At 38.4% G+C, this 14,719-nt stretch overlaps 1 protein-coding gene across 2 annotated transcripts in view; it reads left to right on the forward strand.

Annotated features, from left to right (window-relative positions):
• Window positions 1-14,719, forward strand: part of Wdr48 (WD repeat domain 48) — a 50,305-nt gene that overhangs the window by 21,513 nt on the left and 14,073 nt on the right. For both annotated transcript variants that reach the window (XM_004642160.3, XM_023702214.1), the window contains exons 4-11: window positions 762-844; window positions 950-1,079; window positions 3,121-3,209; window positions 3,786-3,887; window positions 7,602-7,826; window positions 9,110-9,184; window positions 10,252-10,354; window positions 12,463-12,560. In XM_004642160.3, the coding sequence (XP_004642217.1) occupies window positions 762-844; window positions 950-1,079; window positions 3,121-3,209; window positions 3,786-3,887; window positions 7,602-7,826; window positions 9,110-9,184; window positions 10,252-10,354; window positions 12,463-12,560 (905 nt within the window). The remainder of the gene's footprint in view (window positions 1-761; window positions 845-949; window positions 1,080-3,120; window positions 3,210-3,785; window positions 3,888-7,601; window positions 7,827-9,109; window positions 9,185-10,251; window positions 10,355-12,462; window positions 12,561-14,719) is intronic.

A 14,719-nucleotide genomic window follows, 5' to 3' on the forward strand; every position in this document is an offset into this window, starting at 1 on the left:
TTTTGGATCCCTTCAGTTAGTTGCCTCCAGGTAACACTGTCTAGTCCCCTGAACACCATGGATTAGTTTTACCTGTTTTTGAACTGTGTATAAATCTGGCTAAAATCCCCCAACAACAGCCATGTCACTGTCTCAATATTTGACTTCCTTCAGATTTTTTTTTTTTTTTTTGTAAGATTTATATCTAACCTTTGAGGTTCTGAGTTAAAGTTTTTCGTGGTTATATTATTTGAATCTACACTGGGAACATTAGAAAAGTTTGCCCTGCCTATTTAAAGTGTGCGTGTATGTATGTGTGTATTGTGTAGTGTAGTGTAATGTATATAAGGCAATATATATTAGGTTCTAGAGGGTTTTTAGGAGTATGGGTATGACATTTAGGGGATAGTATGGGTATGATATTATGAGATAATATTACCTTGTTTAAGTAATTTTTAAAAGTTTCTTGATGGGCCGGCCAGATAGCTCAGTGGAGTAAAGCTTCTGCTTAGGCAGGCACAGGGACTGCGGTTTGATCCCCACTGTGCTGTTAGATCTCTGGTGCACCGTGCCAGCCCTGCCCCCAGGGTGGCAGCTGAGACTGGGGTTGGTGGCACGTGCCTATAATCCCAGTGCTTGGGAAGCTGAAAACAGGAGGATCACTACAAGTCTGATCTGTATAGTGAGACCCTGTAGACCCTGTACTAAATACATTTAAAAAAAAAAAAAAAAGTTATTTGAGGTCATACACTGAGGGTTTGTTAATTCTTTTCCTTTTCTAGTAATATCTGCTTCTTCTGACACGACAGTGAAAGTATGGAATGCACATAAGGGATTTTGCATGTCAACATTAAGGACACATAAGGTAAAGCACTAACTGTTCTCAGTATCTTCACTATTGGGATCTCAGTACTTCGTGTGGCTTCTTTCTTACTGCAGATCAGATCATAGTATGTCTGTTCTATTACAGGATTATGTAAAGGCTTTAGCATATGCCAAGGATAAAGAACTTGTAGCATCAGCTGGGTTGGACAGACAAATATTCCTTTGGGATGTGAATACTCTAACAGCATTGACTGCCTCAAATAACACTGTCACAAGTAAGGTGTTTGAACAAAATTTTTTTTGGAAGTGACCTAAGCTGAAATAAAGAGTGGTTTATAAAATATCTGTAATAGGTTTGCATTAAGATAGTGGTTCATATTTTGAGAGTGCTTCTATCCGTAGCATTTGAGTCTGTAAGACTGTATGATTGAGTAAGAAGCTAGTTCCTTAGTGCAGTCTAAACATGGTCATGGTCACTTTTCAGGTATAACCTTGTTATTTTTTGTCCGTGTGTATGTCTTAGCTCCCCACCTAAAGTGTATGTCCACGTAGGATAGAAGAGCCTGTCTGACCAATATATATTTCTGCAGCTTTGCTTGGCCCAAATCCACATACTCTGCACTACTATTGAACGAGATGGTGATCACATGACAAAGTAGATGGTTTGTTGACTTACAAGTGTAATTATTATAAATTAAGAGCTTTTGAGTTAATGACCAAGATGGAAAATATCCAGGGAAAGAAAAGATTTCCAGGACCAATTTTAAAAGATTGTTTCAAAGCAACTCAAAAAAATTCAGTGAATTCTGGAAGAAACCAGGAAGGCCAGGTTGCTTCTAGAAGTAATTCAGAGATATTCACACATAGTTAATAGCATGGGTGCCTAATAACTTAGCAGATATCAGACTTAAACAGACCCAAATTTGAAATTCAGCATCACACTTGGCTTTGCCCACTAGAGCACTCCAGGCCTGGTGTCAAAATGGACTTATAGGAGTACATTTTTGCCTTAGCCTAGATTGGGAAGCCTATGTTTAATACATAGCCTTGTACTATCTAGATCTCTCCGTCATAGGTCTACTTTGTCATGACTCTTGGGAGTTCTCACATTGACATAGCTAAAGTAGTTGTAAACCCAAGCATGGTCCCAACACACCTATAATCCCAGGACAGAAGGCTGAGACAAGAAGATCACTGAATTCAATACTAGTGTGGGCTGTGTAGTCAGTTCAGTTTGAACTACATAGTGAAACCTTGCTCAAAAACAAAAACAAAACCTGTAGTTCTAACATAACCAGATACTATATGCCAAAAACAGCAAGATGGAATTCTGGTATTTATAATTTCTTGAATTTCTTCTTGGTCATTTGCCTTTGTAGCACCCCAGTGCTTTAGCTGCTAGTGCCTACTGGGGCGTGCCCTCCTGATCTTCCATTAGATTCTCACTCTATGTCAGGTTTGCCTCAAAGAGACACTCAAGAGGAGGAGACAACAGTTACAATACAGTGGTCTCAAAGAGATGAGGCTTAGCAGATAAAGTCTGCTTAAATTGCTTAGAATTATTAGAGAAGATTTCACACCATTTTATTTTGTTTGTAGAAGTAATATTAATAGTTAACATTCATCAAGTACTTACCAGTAGATGTTTTCCTGAACATTTAACATGTATTAATTCCTTTACTTATAAATTTTTTTTTTTTTTTTTTTTTTTTTTTTTTTTTTTTTGCGGAACCAGGAATTGAACTCAGGCCCTTGTACTTGCCAGGGAAGCACTTATTCTACTGAGCCATCTCCCTGGCCCCAACTTGTAATTTCTTGATCTGTTTACTTACTGTAAAATTATGATCATATAGTATAAAGTTCTGTATGCAGATTTTTTACTTCTGTGATGCTGAGTTCTGAGTTAAAGGACATAGGCATGATTCTTGCCCTTATATTACCTTGGTTTTGTTTGATGTATTATGGACAAATGGCATTTTTGTTCTTGTATTTCCTAGTAACTTTTGACATTTTTTCATATTTATTGATATATGTATATCTTTGAAAATATATTACTTAATGTGGATGTTTTTAAATAACAGAGCAGTTGTTAAGCAAATATTTTGGGCACTTGGATTACTCAAATCCAGAAAAAGTACATTTTAATGACACTGTTGTTTAGAATTATCTTAATGATAGTAAAGATAATTTCTTTCATGTACAGTAGTCATAAAGTTAAGATTTTTCTGAATTAAATAATTAAACTTGTAATTTCTGCTGGCTAGTTCCTAAACAGCTGATGATTATGTTAATATTAACTCCATTTATCCTCAATAGCATCTTCTTTAAGTGGGAACAAAGATTCTATTTATAGCCTCGCCATGAATCAACTTGGAACAATCATTGTATCAGGGTCCACTGAGAAGGTAAGGGGAACCCTAACAGACTATATTTGACCATTAGAAAACAAAAAATAAATAAGTAGATCTGTGAAATTATTAAATACATGAACAGTAGTTTTGCCTGGTAGATGCTTAAAGATGTTATTTGTATAAATAAGAGTGTAACTGCATAACTGCTGTATGTGTAGTGATGGGGAGCTATGTATTTGGAGACATTAAAAAGGCTCCCTTCCCAAGGTTAAGAGCCTTAAGACAACTGACATTGATTGAGATGGCTCAGCAGTCTAAAGTGCCTGCATAGGCAAGCTTAGGCAGGCACAGGGGACCACAATTCCATCCCTGGCACCACACAGTGCCAGTCCTGCCCCCAGGGCAGACTGAGCCGGCAAAACAAAAGATCAGCTAGTAAATAGACTATTGGGCTGGCGAGATAGCTCAGCAGTCTAAAGTGCCTGCTTAGGCAACTGGTCCAATCCATGGCATATCCATATGCCATGCCAGCCCCACTCTTAGGGCAGGCTGAGCTGGCAAAAAAAGAAAAAAAAATGTTTAAATGTGATTACATGGTCAGTTTGTGTAATACTCTGTTAAAATTCACAGGTTTTAAGGGTATGGGATCCAAGAACATGTGCAAAACTAATGAAGCTTAAAGGACACACAGACAATGTGAAAGCACTGCTATTGAACAGAGACGGCACACAGGTATGCAATCTCGTGTGGACACCTACCTAATGCCTTGACAGAAGTTTCCTCTCTTTGCATATTACTGTAAAAGTTGATTTGAGCCAAAAGTCACATATATAAATTGTGATATTTATTTTTTATTTAATTTTATTTATTTATTTATTTATTTTGCAGACCCGGGGACTGAACTCAGGCCCTTGCACTTGCCAGGCAAGTGCTTATGCTGCTGAGCTATCTCCCTGGCCCCCTTTTTTCGTGTGTGTGGTACCAAGAATTGAACTCAGGACTCTGTACTTGCCAGGCTGGCGCTTATTCTACTGAGCTATCTCACTGGCCCTGTGATCTAAATTTAATCTTTAAAACTGCATATATAATCCATATTTTAAAACTACTGTGATTTCATCACTTTTAAATAAAGGAAAAACAAGAAATATCCTTAGAATGATTCTAATGCAGATAAGTATATGCATTTATGGTGCATAGAAGTTAAAATAACTAAAAATATATGTATGTTGGTGGCATGTACCTATAATCCCAGGTACTAGGGAAGCTGAGGCAGGAGGACCACAAGATCAAGGCCAGCCTGGGCAGCTTAGCAAAACCCACAAAACCCACTCTGAAAATAAACTTGGGAGGACTCAGAGAACTTGCCTCTCCCTGAGTTCAGTCCCAGTATTGGCAGTTGGGAGTTGGTGATTGCAGCATAAGCACCTGTGTTGCAAAGCAGAAGAAAGTCTTAATAGGGAACACTTTGAGCCACCGTATTAATTAGGAAATCTCACTCACTTTCACTGATCTTTTAATTTCTTCATCTGCAAAGCAAGACCTACATGTAGTTTATACAAAGAGAATACACATATAAGTATTTTCTTGCTTTCAGCCAGGGCATTTTCTAGAGCCTTCACATTCCTTTATAGCTCCACTTTCAATGAGTCATAGAAGCCCAGTGCAGTCAGCTTCTCATTGCTTTGCAGTGGAGTTCCACAGCTACACTTGAGATGCTTGCCTGTACCTGTGCAGTTAGCTTCATTTCAGACTAGATGTGGTCTCCATAGTGGAGATGTGGACCTGGCAGGCCTTCTAAAAGCCCCTTTGGCACTGCACTGCACACTTGCTTCCTGTTTGTACAAGTGGATGTGCTCATCTGAATGATTTAACTATCACATGTACATAGCTATAATTGTACTTCTGCTAAAGTCACCTACATTTTACTATAAGCAGAGACAGTAATGTGTCTCTACTCCTAAAAACTGTCAGTCTGACAGAGAGTGCATAATTGATAGGTATCATTCCTCTTTTAGTATGCCTTTCATCCATTTTCCTTATTGGCAACTATAGACTAAACTTTACTACAAACAAATCCATCTAGCTCAGTAAAATAAGCACTTGCCTGGCAAATGTAAGGGCCTGAGTTCAATCCCCGGTTCCGCAAAAAAAATAAAAACTATAATAAGTACTCACTTGGGAAAAAGAGGAGGAAAGAAATATCAATTTCCTAATTTTTAAGCTATTGTAATATGAAAAAGATAATTTTTGGCCCAGAATGCATATTGTATCCTGTAGAATGGCCATGTAGCTTTGTAATATAAGGCATTATTGGCTAGGAACTTGTAATGCTATAGCAAGCAGAAACACTGAAACAACACCCAAGACTTAGAGGCAGATTTATTTCACATTGACAAGCAGTGATCAGAATCAGGTCCTGATCTCTAGCTGTCTAGAGTTTATATGAGATAAGCAAGCAGAAAGTACAGAGGTAGAATGGCTTGTCTGTTTTAGATTGGCTTATACAATGTGCATCACAGTGACCAGCTGTTTCTAAAGGCAGAAGCAACCAGAACTAGAACAGGAGCTGTTACCTGGGCAACTAAGAAACTGAAGTATACTGGACACACATCTTCTGTTACAGTAAGATAGAGGCCAGTGAATCCCATGAACATTTGCCTGATGCCTCTCTCATTTGTTGTAAGGTTTCATTTACTAAATCTAGGTTAGGCTTTGCCCAAGCAAATTGTTCCTATGAAGGCAGTCAGTATTGCAGTTGTTTTGATTGTTGCCAGCATTGGACAGAATCACTTGTCTTGGTGATTCCGTGTACTCAGATAATTAATAGCTTAAAGAACCGGGACAACTTTATCGTCTTGGTTTGAGTTGAGCAGGTCTTTGTGTGTCACTCACAGAACTTTTGCAGTAGTATAAATCCTAAATCTAACTTATAAATCAGTGAGTCTCAGTCAGGTTGCTCTCTCTTGGCAGTTGAGCTTGTGTGTGAGTGACCATCCCACAGATACGCTTGTTGGTGAGCATACTGGCCCCAAAATATGGTTACTTCCATGTTCACTGGAAAACAGCATCTGATCAAGGCCACAGAATCTGTTCTAACTTAATAGAACAATTTGGGACATTCTGTTCTGATCTCTGAAGTCATTTAAACAAGAACATCTTTGTGTTTACCCAGGAAAAGGAGGGAGACAGTTTAAAGTATTTTGATGATTCCTCCAGCTCCTACAAGGTAGCAGGCACTAGAATTCCTGACACTGCAAAGATGTTGGCCAACATTATACTTTAAAAGCAGTTGCCCTCTGTTTAAAGGCCTGATTTGTATAGTTTTAGGAAATGAACTACGATGAGAGATTCTGTGTTCTTATCAGAATTGATGTAACCCTAAGTTTCTTCATTTGCTTCTCTTGTACTCTGAATTTTGAACATATTTCTTCCCTGTTGTAAGTCACCCAGGTTGTAAGGACTGCTAAGGCATCACCAATACATGTGCATTTAATAAAACCTGTCTAGCATACCAAAAGACTCTTAAATCATGTGGAAGGCCAGTAAATTCTTAACATTCCTAAAACCCTCATCTATTCAAGCACCTTCCAACTCTCTAAGCCCACACTATCTTTTCTTTGAAGGCCTTTGCTTAATTGCATGCTCCAGCACCTGCAGTTCTTTTCCATCAGGGTCATTTTTCACAAGGAAATGAAGCTTTTGTCCTTTGTGCAAGTCACCACAGTAACTGCTGGAGAACACCAGACTGGCCAAGTGTGAAATTGGGGTGGCCAATTCAGCCTGTTCCTCTCAGGCTCACAGTGTACTCAGCATAATTTATGTGTCAGCATCTTTTATTTTTATTTTATTATTATTTTTTTAATGTTTTGACTCTTCTGTGCTTTTGGAAATTTTCAGAACGTTGAATAGATGTGTTCAAGATAACAGAGAGTGAGTAGTCAGCCTGGGACGAGGTCTTGCTTCTGATTCCTATCATTTGAATCCAGGAGACCTATGAAGTTGTTAGAAATCCAGAACCATGAGAGAAGAAATGAGACGAAACAGAGTTGTGACCCAAAAGTCTTGCTGGCATAGTGCATTGTTTATCAAATCTAGCGTATATCAGAACCACTTGAAGGGCCTGGTAAAGTACCCAGTGCTGGACTACACACAGCTCTTCCTCATTAGGCATAGATAAGGAGGCTGATGCTGCTGGGGTCATTGCAGCCTTATCAACTGCTTTCACACCCTCCCTCCCTTAGCAACAGATTATCAGAACAGGACTTGCCTGAGGACCAACAGTCCCCAGGCAGCCAGGAGAGAGGACAGAGGCAGTTTCCTGTGCTTATCAGAAACTTTTACCAAGGACAGTATGTGTGTGGTGATGTAGAATCATTGTGGAAACCAAGTGCACGGCCCAGTAAAGCAAGAACTCCTTAACAGGTTTCTGACCTTTTTTGTTTGTAGTGCCTCTCAGGAAGTTCTGATGGGACAATTCGCCTTTGGTCTCTTGGCCAGCAGAGATGTATAGCAACATACCGAGTACATGATGAAGGGGTTTGGGCCTTGCAAGTCAATGATGCATTCACGCATGTATATTCTGGAGGAAGGGACAGGAAGATTTATTGTACAGACCTAAGGAACCCTGACATTCGAGTGCTCATTTGTGAAGAAAAAGCACCAGTCCTTAAGGTATGTCATATATTTTAGTTTTGTAACTTAGGTTGTTATATGGTTAGCCAAGTAAAGCAAAAATCTGTATTAGAACATAAGTCAGCTGTGGGGCTTGACAAAAAGCTCTTTTATCAGAGTAGGACTTGTGTGGCAAGGAGAGTGGGCAGGGTAGACTGTGTAGCAGAGTATCAGGTAGATATCTGGGGTCAGTGCTGGGGTAGTTTGACAAGTTACCTATAGAAGTCTTTGTGGCTGTCTTGGCTATATCAGGGTGCCCAGCTTTCCCACTGAACTCTGGTGAGAGTATCTTACACTTGTTCCTCATCTGGCCTCACTTCTCCGACCTGTCCATAGGAGGAAGAATATGAGCCATTAAGGTTATCTGTGAGCAGACATCAAAGTGAAGTGTGGAATATGTGACCATATTCTTGGGAGTAAGGAGGTGGAAGAGTACTCCTGAAGAAGAAGAAAGAATTAACTACTTCCTATTCCAGACTTCCCTCTTTCAAAACTATCTTGATCATTAAGATCTGTTAGGAGTAAAGTAGGACCTGAATAGAGGCACATTCTAGTGGACCAAACCAGTGACCCTTTAAAGCAGATCATTGAAACTGGATTAATGCAGCATGTCGGCAGGCAGCAGGCTAATGGGAAAGATGAGCATTGAGGAGAAACACTCCACTCTGAAAGTACTGCAGATGCCAAGGTATCTTGGCTGTAGAGGAAGACAAGAACTTGGCACTAACGTAACCAAACATTAGAAAGAGCATATCTGACCTGAAGAAGACTCCTGAGAGCTAGGAGTCCAGCTTCCCAAGTCTGCAGTTACCTGGAGTAGAAAGAATAGTGTGTACATGTAAAAGAATTCCATTTGTATAGTATATACATATATTTGTTTTAAAAGTAAAAAACATACAGTAGTATGTTTCCAGGTATCCTGTCCTTGGGTAAGGGGTCTTTTTCATTTTTGTGGCTATTCAAGGGTTTTTACTGTAGACATTTTCAAAGGAAAAAGAACTGTGTTCCTTGTTACACTATTAAGAAAGAATATAAAAACTAGCAAAAAACAAAATTATATGAAATCTTCATCCTTTTGGCAGTATTCATTTAGGTCCCTCGACCACACATAAAACTTTCAGCCAATTTTTGATAAGAAATAACTTCTGTTATATTTTTATAGGATTGCAAATTTCTTTAGCAGAGAGACTCTGAATTCTGGGCCTCAGTGGCTCTTAACATAAACCCTGCTGTAGTCAACATGCAGTTGTTGAATAAAGCAATATTTTGTGCTTTGTTTTCAGATGGAGCTTGATAGATCAGCTGACCCTCCCCCTGCAATCTGGGTTGCAACAACCAAGTCTACAGTAAATAAGTGGGTAAGTGAACTGCTGAATTCCTGGCGAAATTTTATGAACATGTGGTTTGTCATCATAAAGCTACCAAACCCCTTAGGGCAGTAACAAAAGCCTAACAATGGGTTTGTGGCCCTGAAGATCATACTGAAAGTAATAATCAAATGAAGCCTGTGACTCTGCAGCAGCCAAGGTACGTATTTCATGTGGTTAAAAGGGTGTGTTGCTTGATAAACCAGTAAGTACTGCACTAGCATAACTTCCGGCTGCATGAAGCTACTGTTGGAAGTTGGTAGTCTAAGGATCAACAAGTCTGAGAAACCTGTCAGGATTCTAATTTTTCTAAATGTAAGAGAGCATAGCTGGTCCTATGCTCTCCTGTAGTCCCAGCACTCGGGAGGCTGAGGTAGGAGGACTGCTTCAAGTTAAAAGGTCAGCCTGGGCTACATGGTGGCACATGCCTCTGATTCCAGCACTGGGGAGACTGAGACAGAAGGATCACTGCAACTCCAAGCTGCTGGTGTGACTCTGGACAAAATTAATTAATTAAAGGGTTTTGTTTGTTTGTTTTAGAGCATTAAACTGCTTTCAGGTTTATTTCCTTTTTCTTCATAGCAGAAAGAACAAGAATAGAGCAAAACAAAGAGAAGCCTTCCAGATCACTGATAATTCTTTTTTTTGCAGGGGGTCAAACCACAGTCCCCTGCAGCTGCCTAAGCTTGCCTAAGCAGGCACATTAGACCACTGAGCTATCTCGCCAGCCCCTGATAACTCTTAATTCTTAAAGATTTAAGATTTTTTGTATGGCAGACTGGAAAGCAGGAGAGAATGTCTGCAATTTTTCCTGCTTGTATGTAGGTCAAATGCCTTTTCCGTGTAAAAATTTAAGTCTGTTACCTAAATTTCATTGTGCCAACTTTGTATCAACATAATTTTACTGGAAGAGTATAAGGATGCTTTTTTTTTATCTTAATATGATAGTAATTGTACTGTGGCTAAATTGTGTAAGTTTTGATTTGATTTTTCTTTCCATCTTAGAGACAGAAAAACATGTAGAGCATAAAATGATTAAATAAATTTTTTTCCTCTAGACACTGAAGGGAATTCATAATTTTAGAACCTCTGGAGATTATGATAATGATTGCTCAAGTCCTATAACTCCCCTTTGTACACAACCTGACCAGATTATTAAAGGTAAGAAAATTATAAAATATTATATCTTTATTAAAGCTAATTATAGCTACTGAGAAATTGATAAAAATAAAGAGAACGATGTTTCTTTAAATGTAGTTCTGGCCAGACATGGTAGTGCATGCCTGTAATCCCAGCACTCAGGAGTCTGAGGCAGGAGGATCACTGTGAGTTAAAGGCCAGCCTGAACTGCATAGCAAGACCCTGTCTTAAAAAGACATGCATGAAAAAAGTAATTCTGATGTAAATGAGAAACTAATAATAAATAGATTTATTTTTAGTACCCCAAAAATTTAAATGCTATTAGTGACTTTTAAAATTGGACTTTGAGTTCATTTTTATTAACATATATTAATCATGCACACTAATGAAATTCAGTGTGCTGTTTCAGTACATGCAAGTAGCATACAGTGATTAAATTTAGCCTCCCCTGCTCCTTTCCAGCTGGTAGTAATTATTCTTCTGTGTTCAGATCACATTTTTCATTTTCATATCTTCCCATATATGAGAGAACATACAGTATTTTGTCATTTTGTATCTAGCTTATGTCACTGAACATAATGTTCTCCAGTTCCATCCATTTTGCTGCAAATGATAGTAGTATTTTATCCCTTATGACTGAATAATACTCTGTTGTATGTATATATATGCCACTTTTTTTTTCAGTGTATCAGAGAAATAGCTGCATACCCATATTTATTGCAGTATCATTCTTGAGTTAATTATTTTCCCCAACAGTAAACTAGCCAGGTTAGAGTTACCAGCCTTGTTGTAAAATGCAATAATTCCCAACTTAAGAATGAGCTCTCTTGGGCCAGCCAAATAGCTCAGTGGATTAAAGTCCCTGCAACTGCGCAGGGGCTGGGGATTCGATCCACCATACTGCCATGCCGGCCCCACCCCCGGGCACACTGAGACGGCAATTGAGACTAGGCATGGTGGCCCACACCTGAAATCTCAGCTCTTGGAAGGATGTAAACAGGTGTATCACTATGAGTCCGATCTAGTAGTGAGGCCCTGAACACCCTATAGACCCTTTCCTAAAAAAAAAAAAAAAAGAAAAGAAAAAAGATGAGCTCTGTTCCAGGAGAAAGTTCATAAGTTAAATTCATTTGTAAGTCCAACAAAGTGAGTTTTATATATCTTTGACACAAATATAAAATGTAAAGCATTAAAAAAACAAACAAATAAATGCAGAAGCCCTCAACTGTGCTGTATTATTGTATACCATCACATTGTACCATAAGCACACAGCAGCACAACTGTGACAATGTTCAGCAGACATATGAGGTACTTCTGTGAATTGTTCATGTCTAAGAATGTGAAGTCTGTCTGGGTTTGTGAGAGTTCACAACTCAAATGTTCATAAGTCAGAGACTTAACTGCATACTGTGAAGGGTTTAATGTTGTCTTTTGGCACAAACAAAATAGGGCAAGTGTGGTCCACAAATTCCATGCCTGGTTGTACCCCCCCCCCCAAAAAAAAAAAAAAGAATGTATTTAATATCATAGCTTGCTGTTTAGAATCCTGTGAGATACATTTTTCTATAGTTTGCAGATATCCATGTTCTTACCACTAGAATAGAATATCCATTCAGAAAGTATAAAAGAGGGCCAGGGAGATAGTTCAGTGGCATAAGCATCTGCCTGGCAAGTACAAGGTCCTGAGTTTGATCCCTGGTACCAAACAAACAAACAAAAAAAAAAACTTCTTTCTCTTTTATGCTATATATATATATATAGCATAAAAGAGAAAGAAGAATGGAAAGTGAAGTTAATTCAAGATGGGACTTATCAGAGATTTCCAGTTATACTTTGTTCAGTGGATAAAACTGTTAGCTGTCAGTTTTCCACTGGCCATAGTCCTTTGCAGTAAAGGGCTCTTTAATCTGTAATCTGTAATAAAATCTGTTTTTCTTCAAATGTTAATAAGTTCAAATAATAAACCACAAATGATTGGCTTTAAAGTACCTTATGTGTTATATAATCTACTAGTTTTTCTTCTCTTTTCTAGTGGCTAACATAGTGTATATTCCTGTTATATGCCAGTAATATGCTGTGAATTTAAATATAAGATTATCTTGCTAATTATGTCTTCCCCCCACTTTTAGGGGGTGCTAGTATTATTCAGTGTCACATTCTTAATGATAAGAGACATATATTAACCAAAGACACCAATAATAACGTGGCATACTGGGATGTATTGAAGGTGAGTATCTTTCTAGTATTATATACAAGTTGTTGGATTATATGCTATACTCTTTATTTTTCTTTTATATACATGATACTAAATATATAAAAAACTATAATAAAACTTTATTTTGAAGTGTGTACTTTATTATATGAATATTAAATAAGTCCATAGCTTATGTTTTTAAGCACCTAAGCTATTTGAATAAAACTATTTTCTCTGGTTAGTGTTTTACAAGTTGTGCTATATGCTAGAATGAATATTTATACTGAATAACTGTTTGGGGGGGGACACTGACCTGAGCACTATAGTATGTTTAGCAGTATCCCTTGCCTCTGCCCACTAAATGCCACTAGTCCCCCACCCACCCAAATTGGGACAGCCAAACTTTGGACATTGCCAGCTGTTTGGAGAGAAGAGGGATATAGAATCACCCTATGTAAAAAGCCACTGGAGTACACAAAATAAATTTTGCTATTTCTTAGGATTTATAGCCATCACTGAGCATCTCTGACACGAGCAAAATACAACTCTGGGTCACATTACCATCTGTTCCCTGGAATAGTTGAAATTCATTCAGTTATTCAACCACATTCTAAAAATAGCACTGTCACTTAATGTCTCTTAATGTGTATTTGTTCATTTGTCCAAGTATTTCCTGGATTTAGTGATTCTTATGAGCAAAGAACTGTGTTTGAGGGTCATAAATTATGGAAAAGTGCAATACAATCCCCTGTAGTAGGAGGGAAGAGTAACATGGTAAAAACCTTAAAGAATAAACAGATCACGCAATAACTTATGGACAGGGTAGTTATAGTACTTACAACTGGAGAGAGCAAGAGATCTTCGTGATCAAGGTATCCAACGAATGGATAATGGGGGAGAAGGCATCTGAGAAGAGTGAATGGCAAAGGTGCTCAAGAGGGAAGGTACATGCTTTCTCGGTAAAGTGATTGGTTTTATTTGGAAGGTAGAGTGAATATAAGAGAGTGGTGAAGGTATAAAGATAAAACATTCATTTAGGTCCTTTCCCAAAGAGTCTTAAATCATAGGGCCCACAAGTCACTTCTCTGGTACTGTCTACAAAATACTAGATGATGTTAGAGCAAGAGAATATCATGTTCAGAGTAATATTCATGTATGTAATAGGATTATGGAAGCCAGAAGATAGATGTCTTAAGCACGATGTTTTGAGGATCTAATGGCAGAGAAAGGGAAGATGTAAAGGAAGACCTGAAAAGATCTATGTTTTGGTTAAACTAATTATAAAGAAGAGAGCTACTTATTAGCTTTATGATCTGAAGAAAGAGAAGCAGGCTTATTACTGAGAAAAAGGAACCACTTCTGAATAAAAGCTTTTCCCTGACCACTACTTTTCTTCCCTATGAGGCAGCTATGTGGGAAGTTCATTATGAAACAGTTGCTGACTGAGTGTGGCTTCAGAACAAGAGAACTTAGTTTTTTGAGTGGAAAGTTTGCAGCAGGTGTCAAAAATCTGGTGTTTTTCTGTACAGTACAGAGATGCTTCTCGGGGGGTGGGGTTGGATACCCAGATTTATTTAATTGAGGAATCCCATGGTGGTTGAGAGGATCCAGGACATCCCTAAAGAACTCATCAGCAGAATTTCTTGATTCTTCTCTTTGAAACTCCACTATTAATGTGGCCTTATCTCTGTCTTAAGAATTGGCTTCACTTCATACTGCCCAGCACCTACTGTCTCCAGAGAATCTGATCAAGCCAGCTAATCTTTGAGATCGATTTTCTGTCTTTGAGCTGGTGCCCAGTCTTGCTCTGCTGATGCCTATGTATAGTCCTGTGTGATACGGGACAGCTCTACGTAGGTGGGCCACTGAGCTGATATGTGCCGTGATTAGCATTTCTGTGGAACCTGAGAGCTTCCTACATCTAGATGCTAGAGCCAAACATAACAGTAAGCAGCATAAGGGACTCAGAAGTGTTAAGACTCATAGAAGTTTGAGCTGCATTCTGGTCTTGGTTCTTTCAGCTTCCAATGAAATGATCTATGGAACATATTGAACTTCCCTAAATCTCTGTCTTCATTGCTAAGGTGTGAGGGCTGCCTACTTCTAGATAGTATTGAGATGTTTAAGACTATTAACACTATCCCTGTCACATGCTAGTTAGAAAGCTGTTATACTAATATAGTTGAAAGATG

Source organism: Octodon degus, unplaced genomic scaffold, assembly GCF_000260255.1.
Source record: "Octodon degus isolate 3935 unplaced genomic scaffold, OctDeg1.0 scaffold00147, whole genome shotgun sequence".
In the NCBI taxonomy this organism is placed as follows: Eukaryota; Metazoa; Chordata; class Mammalia; order Rodentia; family Octodontidae; genus Octodon; species Octodon degus.